This window comes from Vulpes vulpes, chromosome 11 (genome assembly GCF_048418805.1).
Source record: "Vulpes vulpes isolate BD-2025 chromosome 11, VulVul3, whole genome shotgun sequence".
Classification (NCBI taxonomy): domain Eukaryota; kingdom Metazoa; phylum Chordata; class Mammalia; order Carnivora; family Canidae; genus Vulpes; species Vulpes vulpes.
The window spans coordinates 23052502-23064422 of record NC_132790.1 but is presented as its reverse complement, the minus strand read 5'-3'; the positions used below and the strand labels follow the sequence as shown (position 1 = coordinate 23064422).

Sequence of the window (11921 nt, the reverse complement as noted above, 5' to 3'; positions counted from 1 at the left end):
AAACAGAAATTCCTTCCCAGTATTTCCTTCAGAAATCTGCTCTGCTTTGTGTTTCATTTACACTGGTATTCCCTGAAACTAGCTGGAACCCACTGTTAGCACTCAGATATCGAATTACATACTTCCAAAGTGGACTAGTTTCCTGCCATGGCTATTCCAAGACAGAAAATCCTGTGCCTCTCCCAATAGATCAGATACCACCCCAGTCCTATTACATTAAGTAATATATCCCAGAGTCTGGGACTCACACAGATTCTCAGTGTTTGGATTTTAGATTAAAATCAATTTTGTTTGAAAAATGGGAGACTGGATTTCCTATGGAGAGTCCAAGGATTTTCCCTGTCTCTCTGCAGGACCTATTTATTTTCTCCTTTCACCTCACAGCTCAGGCATTGCACACCTTGTTTTTCTGCTAGTGAAATAAGGATGGGCAAAGCTCATGCCTGCCTTGTAGTAAGTGATCTCACCAAGATAGAGGAGATACCCTAAGTATTCCAGGGAGTGGTGCAGACATTCTACCCTCTGCATGACCACCTGCTTCCTCCCTTTCTGGAACACTTTTGTAATTACCCATTGAATCAGCATTTTATTTTTATTTTTTAAAGATTTTATTTATTTATCCATGAGACACACACGCACACACACACAGAGGCAGACACAGGCAGAGGGAGAAGCAGGTTTCACGCAGGGAGCCCGATGTGGGACTGGATCCCGGGTTTCCAGGATCACGCCCTGGGGCTGAAGGCAGGTGCTAAACAGCTGAGCCACCCGGGCTGCCCCTGAATCATTTTTTTAAACAAAAATATAATTAAGTACCATCCAGTTGTTCATGTCCCTATGAGACAGGAAGAGCTTATTTTTGTTTTGATTCTAGGCATGAGAATGAAAGGTCCCTCACTTAAATATTTATACACACCAGACAAATAAGGTTCCTAAAAAGGAAGTATAAGCAACTATTCTAGAGAAACGGATTTCATATACTTAAGAACTTCAAGATTGTTGCCTGGTCCTAAAAATCAGGCAATATGAAATAAACAACATGTTTAACCTTGTACTTCTCACAAGTAATCATAGCACCATCAGCTTATAAATGTAAAAAACAAAAACAAAAAACAAAGAACCCTCCCCAAAAACCTAATAATCCTTTTTCTAAGAGATTCCAGGATTTGTCCTAGTAAAACCATACTAAACACTGATTTGGTCCCTAGCCTCTTCCGCTAAGTGTCCATGGACATAACTGGGAGAACTTCATAAAAGTTGGATTTCTCAGGGCACCTGGGTGGCTCAGTGGTTGAGTGTCTGCCTTTGGCTCAGGTCATCATCCCAGGGTCCTGGGATTTAGTCTCACATCAGGTTCCCCACAGGTAGCCTATTTCTCCCTCTGCTTATGTGTCTGCCTCTCTCTAAGCATCTCTCATGAATAAATAAAATCTTTAAAAAAATCGATTTCTCAAGTCTATAAATAATTCCCCAGGGTGTCTCCCTATACAGAGTGGTCCTTTTAATGTAGGTTAGCTCAACCCTTTGCCAAGACCAGGTCTGTGACTTACCAGTTCATTCCTCTTGAAGCAGAAAATGGAAACTTCTCCCCTTTTGTTAATGCTTGAGGAGCAACTTGGAAGGATGGTGGGCAGAATGAGTTTATTTCTTCATTTTAGCCTGTTTTATTTCCTCCAAACATGAACAACCAATACAATTAAAGTAGAAAGACAATTTCTGCTATTCTTTATTACCGGAATTACTTTGCTTCTGCCTGTAGCTGACCTAGTATCTATTTTGCCGCTCAATCTTGACTCAACAGTCACTACCTTCAAGCTTAAACCACATCAGAAGTTGTGTTCCACAGCATCATGATGACAACATGTGATGTACCCATCATAGCCCCTCGCAACAGGCAAGGCCACTGGTTTCCACATGTTTGCCTTGCAATTTGTCTCCAGGCACAAGCATTCTGACATCATACTCTTAAATCCTGTAATGAATTATTTTTGGCACACATAACTGTCACTCTTAAGGCCAACAGCCCAGATATAGTTTTAATTCCCTTTCATTATAACGTATGGCTCCCAAGCTGGATTTTTGTGTCTTGTTCTTCTTCTGTCATAGATTTAGAAAAGAGAAAGGCAGAATATTATATAGATACCAGAGCCATGAAGATTTCCTTGGTGACAAAAAGATCCAAAGTTTAGTCCAACTAGCTTGTGGATGAGCCTTCTTTCCAATGCATCTGTTTTACATTTTCCTTTTTATTATTTCCATTATCTAGCCTGATGTCACAGTCCTCATTCTAATCTAAACACAGACACATATAACAGATGTACAACATATCACTGTGGCCCAGAGCCTACCACTGGCATGGACACCTTTCTCTCTAAATGGCTGAGACTGTCCACAGAAGTTCTAAGAAACAAAGGCACTGCTCTAAATATGCTAGCTCTAAGGCGAGGCAGGAAGGCTACCGCAGGTGAAATCCATGGCCTACCTTCCTCCATCCCTGAGAACGGGACGAAAGTACAGGATGGATCTGAGATCTTCACAATAACCTGTGAGGCAGGAGAGTCTGCAATTACTATACCCATTTTCCCACTGAGGACACCTAAAACCCTTCCAGCATGTGGAATGTTTCAGACCCAACCACAATGAATGATACGCAGACAGGTGACCTGAAAAGCAAGTTTGTCCATCTTGTTTCATTTGAATCTTCTTTCAACAGTTTTGTGAGAAGTAACTTACTGCACTAAGGCCACCTCAGTTTCTTCATCCGTAAAATGAACACAACAATAAGACTCATGGGTTTTCTGATCCTGACACTTGGAGAAAAGGGCAGGACCAGAACACAGATTTCCTAGAGTCTGAGAGAGAGTGATTTTCCCAGCTTATGTTCAGAGAGAAGATGCACACTGAGCTGGCCTAGGCAATGTTGCAAGGCATTTCTCTAGTTAAGGGGATCAGAGTTGGGTTCAAAAAGGGTTGCTCAGTAGCAGCAAACCTCAGGCAGAGCATCCTCTATTGGTATCAGGACAGCAGCCAGCTCTGGACATGAACAGTTCTATCTTTTGGCTTTTTGGTAAGCCTTATGCAAAGGGTCTCCTGTAGGCTGGATCTACTGCAATCGTCCTCACTGACTTCATCATGGCACCCAACAAGGACTGGGCTTAGAGGAGCATGAGCTACAGAAAGGACAGAGTCCTGACTCTTATACCAACATGTTATCTTACCACTGCTCTGATCCTTGCTCTCAGCCCCATTGTGCTTCCCTCCCAGGGGTGCCATGCTCATCTGACTGAGCCTCAGCTTCTTCACATGAGTAATTTAGTGAGAGATCTTGGCCCAGTAGCAGTAGACTACGGGGTCAGGCAGAGGACGCCCTGAATCCTAGACTCAGCTCAGTTCAAGGGGATCCTTATTGGTGGCAGGGCCCTCCAAGGCCCTAGTGGGCCAGGCAAAACTTTCATGGCCTCTAGCTAGGATGGTGTCCCTCTTAGTACTCCCCATCCAGGGGGCAGATGGCCAGAGGAGCCATGTTGTTTGCTCCAATGCTGTAGCAAGGACTAAAGTAGGGCAGGAGACGTCCAGGGAAGGGATAGTGAGGGAAAGTGAAAATGTGGGAGCCGTTGTCAGTCACATTGTAGAAGGAGATATCATGGGCCTCATAATCCAAGAAGACCCCCACCCGGCGGGGAGGGACTGGCAAGGACAGGAGAGGGTATTCATCGGTGCCTGCTCGGTACTCATTTCCCTTCCGCAGCCTGATCACCCAGAATCCGTAGTGGGGAGATAAATAGACCACCTCCTTCCGGTCTACATTTTCCTTACACACTCCCAGGCCCCATTCTGACCTGTCTCCCACTTCCACCTCCCAGTAGTGCCGGCCTGAGGAGATGCACTGGCTGCCCAGGACGATATTGTAGCGGTAAAATCTCTCAGGATTGTCTGGTAGATTCTGCTTGGTGTCTCCATAGTGCACACATTTTCTGTCCTCAGACACAACGAGGCGAGAATAGGCGGTGTCTGGATCCAGGCGCACATCAGCTAGGGAAAAAGACCCCGGTTGGTGATACTGACACACAGCAGAGGGCATGAGTGTGTCTTTCTGGTAAACACAGCCACAGGTTTCTCATAGATGAGCAGGACTAGGGAGAGCTGGGGCATCTAAAGGGCACCGAACCATTTTCATTCTCTAGAAGAGGTCCCTCCCACTGCCCACCATAACCTTTCCTAGCTTTCATTACCTGCATATGTCTTCAAAATCTCTCTTAGCCCCAGCACTCGGCAGTCTGTCTTCAGCTCCAGGGAGATTGGTTCTGGCCTCTGCAGACTCCAAGACTTGCTCCTGGCAGAGAAGGGGTAACATCTTGGGGCCAGAAATCCTGGTTCTGCCACATGGACCTTCCCTTACTATAGGAATGTCAAGGTTGGCCAGAGAGATAGTTAATGGGGTGCCCATCCCTAGCAACACCAGATAAAGCAGAGATGTGATGACCATCTGACTGTGCCTGAATGGTGTGTGGCACAGCGAGAACACTCACATTCCTGTGCTGAGGGAGAGTCAGATGTGCATTTGGCAATGGGAGAGGAAATAGTGTGCTGCAAAGAAGGCAGGCCATACTCAGCTAGAGCAGGAATGGAAACACCTGTGGCCTTTTCTCCCTTTCTTGGGCAATCTACTTGAGACTGCACGATTTATAACTTTACCTGAAATTTTTATGAGTGATACTTGAAATGAATTTGACCAAATACAAAGAAGGAAAAAGATTCATGAATACAGCATCTTTAGCAAATACAATGAAAGATGATGCTTATCCATCAGTAGCCACTCTTCTGTGGGTACTGGGTTTATGTTCCCTCCCCATTTCTGCCTCTGGCCAGGCCCTGCTATTCCTTATAGGGGTGCTTAGGGGCTCTAAGGATGGGAACATACCTGTTTAAGACTTCCTCAATACTCTGGAAGGAGAACAACAACAAAAAGCAGCACATGAGTATTTACCATTCGTCAGAGGGACCAGACAACACTGAGCTCTGGGAAGGGGTTTCTCTGAGGGAAAGAGAGGCACAGAGCAAGGCTGGACTGCTTGACTTCAGGCTTCAGCCTGACTCCCAGGCCAGAGGGGAGGGACTGGTCTTATGCCAGAGCTGCCCGAGTGCCATCTCATCTACATAAGGCTACAAAAGGCCATGCCAAGGATAGCGCAAATAGAGCAAGGGGCAGTATATGGGATCCATTATCTGGTGGGCAGAGTGTTGACAGACCCCACCAAAGACTAGCTAATCCTCTCCTGAAGTCCCATACCATCTTCAGCTCTCATCCAAGAGTTCTCAGAAAAACACACCATCTACCTGTAGCATCCAGCGGACAGGCCTCTGAGATCTCTCTTCCAGCTCTGCAATCATCTTCCACAGCGCCTGGCTCTGCTGGATGAGCTCATTGTGATTCTGCTCTAGTTTCTGCATGGTCTCCGCCTCTTCCTGCTCCAGGCTGGCCAAAGCTGCAGCTGCTTCTACCTCCAGTCGCCGACCTGGTGGCTGTTTTTTCTTTAGTAATCTCTGGTATTTCTCAAACTCCCATATAATACTCTGCTTTCGGATTTCTACCTGTATCTGTAGAGCCAGGGCCAGAAATCAGCACTGACATTGTACTTGTAAGAGCCACCCAGGACTGAGTACACTGGCACTTGCTTACACACACACACACTCTGGAATGTTTTGGTACCAATCGTGTATCCAGCACCACAGAAGCCAAGAAAAAGATACTGTTTTGCCTACCTCTGTTCCCAGAGCTCCAGTACATACTTCTGGGTCCCTATCACTACTCTTAATGACCCTAGTATGGCCCAGGATAGTATCTTGGTACTATATGCTCTAGATTATTTTCTATTTTCAGAATCATATATTCTATTGTTAGAACAATGACCAGAAGGATGACACTTAAGCCTCTAAGGCAATGTAACTTAACTACACTGTGAGTTTTGTTCCTTACTGATATCATATCAATTCAATATGCTTAATTAGACTGGTTCAATGTTATCTTCTATGGATCAAAAAGTCTGATGGCTTGGCAGTTATGGTCCTGAAATTTATTACAGAGTTGATTTTCCAGTATTTTAATAACTTAACTTTTAGTAAAAATGATCCACCTGGGGAAAGTGAAACAGAAACCACGCTTTACTAAGCATTACCTAAGTGTTACCACTGTGAGCTAATGTATACCTGAATCACATAGTTCTCCTTTCTCATATATGGGGACATAAACCTAGAGGTTATCCCTTTATCATTAAAAAGCAGCTGGAACTGAGAGGGCACATAGCTTCCTAAGGCCATGCACTTGATAGAGAATACTGGCTGGAGAACCTTGGGCTCTCTGACTTCAACACCACATTCTGCCTTACAGAGACAAAGAAGAGGAAGCTACCACGGGCCAGCTCCAGGAGAACACAGGGACCATATAGCCTCCCTCCCCCAGGTGGCAACCTGCCTTCCAGCTGGCAGTTCGTTTCCTCTCATCAACTTCCAGCTTCCAGGCCTCATCTTGCTCTTTCCTCAGATGTTCCAGAGCCTCGTGGAGTTTCCACTGTAATAAATAAACACCTTATGAGGACATTTTAGTCAGTCCAGGTTGATTATGAGGCTTCCTAGTGTTGGCAGGCGATGGGAAAACAAGTGTCCCTTGGGCAATGGGTCAGAATGAATGCTAGAAGAAAAAGGAGTGCCACAGAGGAGAGTGATTTCTGCCCAGATGACATCCAGGGTGGCTCTCCACAATCATTTCAACTTCTACAGTTTCTAAGTTTCTGTAAAGTAGAAGAAAAGGTCCATTTCCAATCTTAGATATTCCCATCCATGTTTATTATTATTATTTTTTTAAAATTTAATTGATTTATTCATGAGACACACGGCGGGGAGAGGGAGGGAGGGAAAGAGAGAGAGAGAGAGAGAGAGGCAGAGACACAGGCAGAGGGAGAAGCAAGCTCCATGCAGGGAGCCTGACGTGGGACTCGATCCCTGGTCTCCAGGATCAGGCCCTGGGCTGAAGGCGGCACTAAACCACTGAGCCACCCGGGCTGCCCCTCCACATTTATTTTTATCCTTACCTGCCCTGTTATCTCATGGCCTCTTAAAACCTTGTTATTCAAAGTGTGGTCCAAGTGAGTGAACAGCATACATATTACCAGAGAGCTTGCTAGAAATGCAGAACCCCAGCCTCACCCTAGACCTACTGAATGAGAGCCTGAACTTAGCGAGACATTCCAGTGGTCCACACATGTATTACAGAAGCACTATCCTAGAATATTACAAGAGTTTATTGCTGGAAAGCATAAAGTGTTCTGATAAAAATGTTAACTATTTCATTAAAGAATTACCAGGTGCCACACGTAGCTTTAGCACTAAACTACTACATTTAGTGCTCACAATCCCTTGAGTATTATCCCTATCTTATAGATAAGGAAACTGAGGCTTAGTGAGTGAACTACCCAGTCATTCAGCTAGTTAATGGTTGGACTGGGATTTAACCCAGCTCTCTAACTGCTATACCTATATTTCACTGCCTCCCTATTTTAAAACTTGAAATAAAATAAGTAAATACATCTAAATGTTTAAACATTACTCTTGCATAGGAAAACACCTAATTCAGATAATTTGTCTTACACTCTGACCTTCTATTCTCAACTATGAGAAAGAGAATTAAGACCAGTAAGTACTAGATCAGGGGATCACAGAATCACTGGGATAATGAATCTGATAAAGATATTCAGTATGGACATCTGAGAAAAGAGCAAGCTGGAAGCTGATGAGGGTAGCCTGAACTCATCCATGGCACTAAGAACCCCAGCTAAACCAAGTTGGTTTCCTTCAAATTCTCAATATGGAAAGCATGTTTGGATTATACATTAAGCCATCCTGGTATCAGGGAAGGGGTGTGAAGTGGGAAAGAAGGAAATGCAAGGAGAGGTGTGGCTCACTGCATCAGGTCCCCAGGGTCTGTGGGTATGAGGAGCCAAAGGAATCAGCTCTTATTTATAGTCCCTGGGGTTCCTGGTCAAGTCCTTGATTTAGAGATAGCCAAGAACGGGGCAGGGGAGAGACTGGGGTGGCTGGCCTCCATCTCCCACCTTATATTCCCAGGTGACATCCTCCATGGGCACAACACTGTGGGCCTCATGCTCAGAGGACTGGCTGCAGGTCTCACAGATGATCAGGCCATCCTCTTTGCAGAACATCTTCAGCTGTTCCCCGTGGAGCTCACACACATCGCCCTTCAGCCCCATTCCTGGGTGCAGCCCCAACAGATGAATTTTTTCTACAACATTGGCCAACTGCCAATTAGGCCGCAGGTTCCTTGGCTGGACAGGAGCCCGGCAGAGGGGACAGGTATAACCCCAGTTCTGGGATTCTCCTGGGACCTCCCATAGTCCAGAGAGACAGCTGTGGCAGAAGCTGTGGCCACAGTCGATGCTCACAGGCTCCCTTAGAAAGGTCATGCAGATGGGACAGGCCACTTCTTCCACAATGGCTTCCACCAATGCTGCAGGATCCATGGCTCCTTCTTACTCCCTCCTCAAAACATGAATAAAGCCAGGCAGAAGTAGTCAAGGCTGAGAAGAAAACAAAAACAAAAACAAGTAAGATAAAAATGTTCTTCTGTTGAAGAGCAAAGGAATAATTAGTGACCGAAAAAAGCAACTTTCTCCTTTGGATCTTTTACTGACTCTGTTTAATATATGTGTTTGGGATACATGGGTGGCTCAGTGGTTGAGCGTCTACCTTTGGCTCAGGTCATGATCCCTGGGTCCTAAGATTGAGTCCTGTATGGGGCTCCCTGTGGGGAGCCTGCCTCTCCCTATGTCTCTGCCTGTCTCCCTGTATCTCTTATGAATAAATAAATAAAATCTTAAAAAAAAAAAAGAACTTTAGTTGGGAAGGCCAGCACTTATGTATATATATTTTGAAGATTTTGTTTATTTATTCATGAGAGACATAGGGAGAGAGAGAGGCAGGTTCCCCACAGGGAGCCTCATACAGGACTCAATCCTAGGACCCCAAGGATCATGACCTGAGCCAAAGGTATCTGCTCAACCATGAGCCACCCAGGTGGCCCCCCAGCTGAAGTTCTGACTGGGTCATATTATTCATACCATTGTAGAGACATCTGAGGATGCTTATATGAGTGGATATTAGGAGTTTTCAGTTTTCATCAATTAGGTCATCTCTGACTGTCCTGAGTTTGCTTACCAGACCATTCCCATGCTACTTCAATTACACTCTCCAAATCAGCATTGTTTCTCTTGAGCTTGGGAAAGGTCTCACAAAATGCGGTGCTTCAGTATCCAAAATAAGGCCAGGAATACCCCTAGCATTACTCTCTAGTATGCTTATATGTTTATACACTTTAAGGTTCAGAAAAGGTAATATGCCAGAAGTCCATTGCTCATATACTGTTTGTTTTCTTGTGTTGCACACTTAAGTGTATAGTATAAGGGAACTAGCAATACTTCCTCCACATGCTCTAAACCCCTGCCCATTTCCTGGCACTAACATTCACTAAGATGCCAAGACACTTTCCTCAGCCTTCAGTGATATATTCAAAAGCAGAGATGACATAACACCCATTGGAAAATAAAAACACAGGTCAACTGATCACAGTCAAACCCACATTGATGAAGTCATTACCCCAGCAAGAAACCTGAGATTTTTGCCAGGGACAGACATAATGTGGAACTTGAATGATCAATGGCAGACTCTTGGCTCAGTAGACAATATTTCTTTGTTCACTTTCCAAGTTTGTGTTAAATTGCTAGAATCTATAAAGGGAAGAGCCATATTGGTCTTGGTCACAGAGGCATCCTCTGCACCTAAGCAGTGCCTGTCACGCTATTGTTGTCGAATATCTGTTGAATGAATAAACCACCTAGACATAGGAAATAGCTTCTAGACCTAAAATGCTTTTAAAACTTGTTAGGTAACTGACAGCATATTATACAGTAATAACAACAATAGCAAAGATTCCTTAAGCGCTTACATTGTGCGGCAGGCACTATTCTGCAGCCTTAACACAGATTAACTCAGTTTATTTCACAACCCTCAATGGAAACCATTATTGTATTGTTTTCATTTTACAGATTCTTGGTCCTGGGCTTTACCCTTGTATCTTGGGCAAAGTACTTAATCTCTCTAGCTTCAAGGTAGAATAAAAATTTAAGAGAGAGAAATCACTGTGATTTAGGGTAGTCCAATAGGCTTCCTGAAGAAACTGGAGTAGTATGAAGATTTTGCAGGGCTCTGTTACAGGCCAGCAGCAGGTCATGCCTTCTCACTGGCCTATCCCCTGATTTTCCACCTCTCACTATCACTGCCAAACTGTGGGATCCAGTATCCTAAAAAGTAGTTTTGTGAAATGCCTAACCTACTAAGGGCCTCACCTGGTTCCTCGCCATCAGTCCAATAGGGAAGCTCTCTCTCTTCAATCCTAAAACAGCAACTGTGCCCAGTTAAGCAAGGAGAGAAACTTCCACACTTTCTTGCAGACCCCACGTCCATTTATTCTACTCCAACAGGGTTCCTGCTGTTGTCACAGGTTGAAATGACTTCTCCGTGATCCTGGTGATCCTGCTCTTAACATCATTTGAGGCACACACGTTTATTATCTCACTTCCCACCCTGGAAGCTTCATGATAAGGCTATTCTCTTACTTTGTTCACTACTATATCCCTAACATCAAAATTCCTTTAGCATTTTTTTTTGAATATGAAAGAATTAAGCATAAACGTTGAGGTCTGATAGTAGGTTAGTACAGCAGGGCACCAAGAGCTACCACATAAAGTCGACATGAGAGAAGTTGATATCCGTGATTTAAAGCTACAAACATCAATAAGGGAATGTGACTAGAAACCGAAAACTGTGAAGACGGGGATAGTAGGGAGGTGAGGTAAAGAAACATTAAAATGACAAATCAAGAAATGCAGCAAGAGCGTATTTTTAGGTTTCAGAGGCAAAGGTTCAAACATGAAAAAGTTCAAAGTGGTGGCCTCTGCAAGAAGAACTTAGGGGCTGGTAGCTACTATTGCTATTCCATATAAGACCAGCTTTACTGATTTACTATTATTATACATAAATTACTTTGACAGAACCGTAATTATTAAACGTTTAATTGCTTCGATCTTGCCTTTGCCAGGGTGGGGAGCTCGTCTGGAAAAGACACCTGACGCAGGAGACGGCGTGGGGAAAAGCCTCGAGAGGAGAGACCGCGGTGGAGAGAGGGGCGAGGGAGGCGGTGGCCCCGGGGGTGCGGAGCGCAGGGGGATGGTAACCTCCCCGCCACACGACGCGGAGCGGAAGAGAGTGAGCCTGCACGACCTCCGGCTTCAGGACGCGCTTCCCGCCTCAGCGGCGGAAACCGAAAGTGGGGACGCCGGGTCCCCCCGCCGAGCGCCCCCGGCGGCACAGGCGCCCGGCCTAAACCCCGCAGCGCTTACCGTCCGCCGGAAGGCGAGGGCTCCACGGCGGCCGGCTCTTCCGCCTCTCCCTCAGGCCTCCCAGGCCTCGCCCACATGACCGGAGCCAATGAGCAGCGGGCAGGGCGGGGCACTGGCATCGCCCGCCGGCGTCTCTGAGGGAGCAGCCAATCACAGACAGGGATCGAGACAACCCTAGCCAATCGGAGGCTGGCTCTCGGCGTGCCAATACCTTTTCTCTGCTACGTTGGTTTTTCTGGCTCCTTCTCCGGCTCGGAGTCCCTTAAGCTGTGAAGGGTCCCGGGACGTAGTGCCACGACAGACGGAAGCGTTTCGGCTCCCCGATGAGCGCTCGAGTCCTGCATTAGGAGAGGCCCTGCTGACTCTTGACCCAAGGGACGCCCTCGGTCTCGGGCTTCCGCTCTGGCTGTCTAAAGACTCTGCAGAGCGAGCCTTGTTCCTTCCAGGGAATAG

At 45.7% G+C, this 11921-nt stretch overlaps 1 protein-coding gene across 5 annotated transcripts; it reads right to left on the bottom strand.

Annotated features, from left to right (window-relative positions):
• Positions 1-1640: 1640 nt before the first annotated feature.
• On the bottom strand, positions 1641-11543 carry TRIM68 (tripartite motif containing 68). Of its 5 annotated transcripts, none has more exons than XM_026010600.2 (8): positions 11469-11530; positions 10416-10602; positions 8109-8591; positions 6473-6568; positions 5338-5598; positions 4922-4944; positions 4233-4333; positions 1641-4032 (listed from the first exon to the last, which is right to left on the bottom strand). In XM_026010600.2, exons 3-8 carry the CDS (start codon positions 8532-8534, stop codon positions 3482-3484), a joined length of 1458 nt encoding a protein of 485 aa, XP_025866385.2. In that variant the 5' UTR covers positions 8535-8591; positions 10416-10602; positions 11469-11530; the 3' UTR covers positions 1641-3481. The 5 variants fall into 5 exon arrangements, with proteins under 5 accessions (XP_025866385.2, XP_025866384.2, XP_072581899.1 ...); XM_026010599.2 differs by having other exon boundaries at positions 10416-10607; positions 11469-11489; XM_072725798.1 differs by having other exon boundaries at positions 11159-11481.
• Between the last annotated feature and the right edge of the window lie 378 nt (positions 11544-11921).

What these genes read in the sequence shown, in the direction of transcription:
- TRIM68 (XM_026010601.2), bottom strand. Translation starts at nt 8,534, where the DNA reads ATGGATCCTGCAGCATTGGTGGAAGCCATTGTGGAAGAAGTGGCCTGT. An exon ending in CTGTCCGCTGGATGCTACAG is followed by an intron (nt 4,945 to 5,337) that starts GTAGATGGTGTG and finishes TTCTCCTTCCAG; the next exon opens with AGTATTGAGGAAGTCTTAAA. An exon ending in GATTTTGAAGACATATGCAG is followed by an intron (nt 4,033 to 4,232) that starts GTAATGAAAGCT and finishes CTTTTTCCCTAG; the next exon opens with CTGATGTGCGCCTGGATCCA.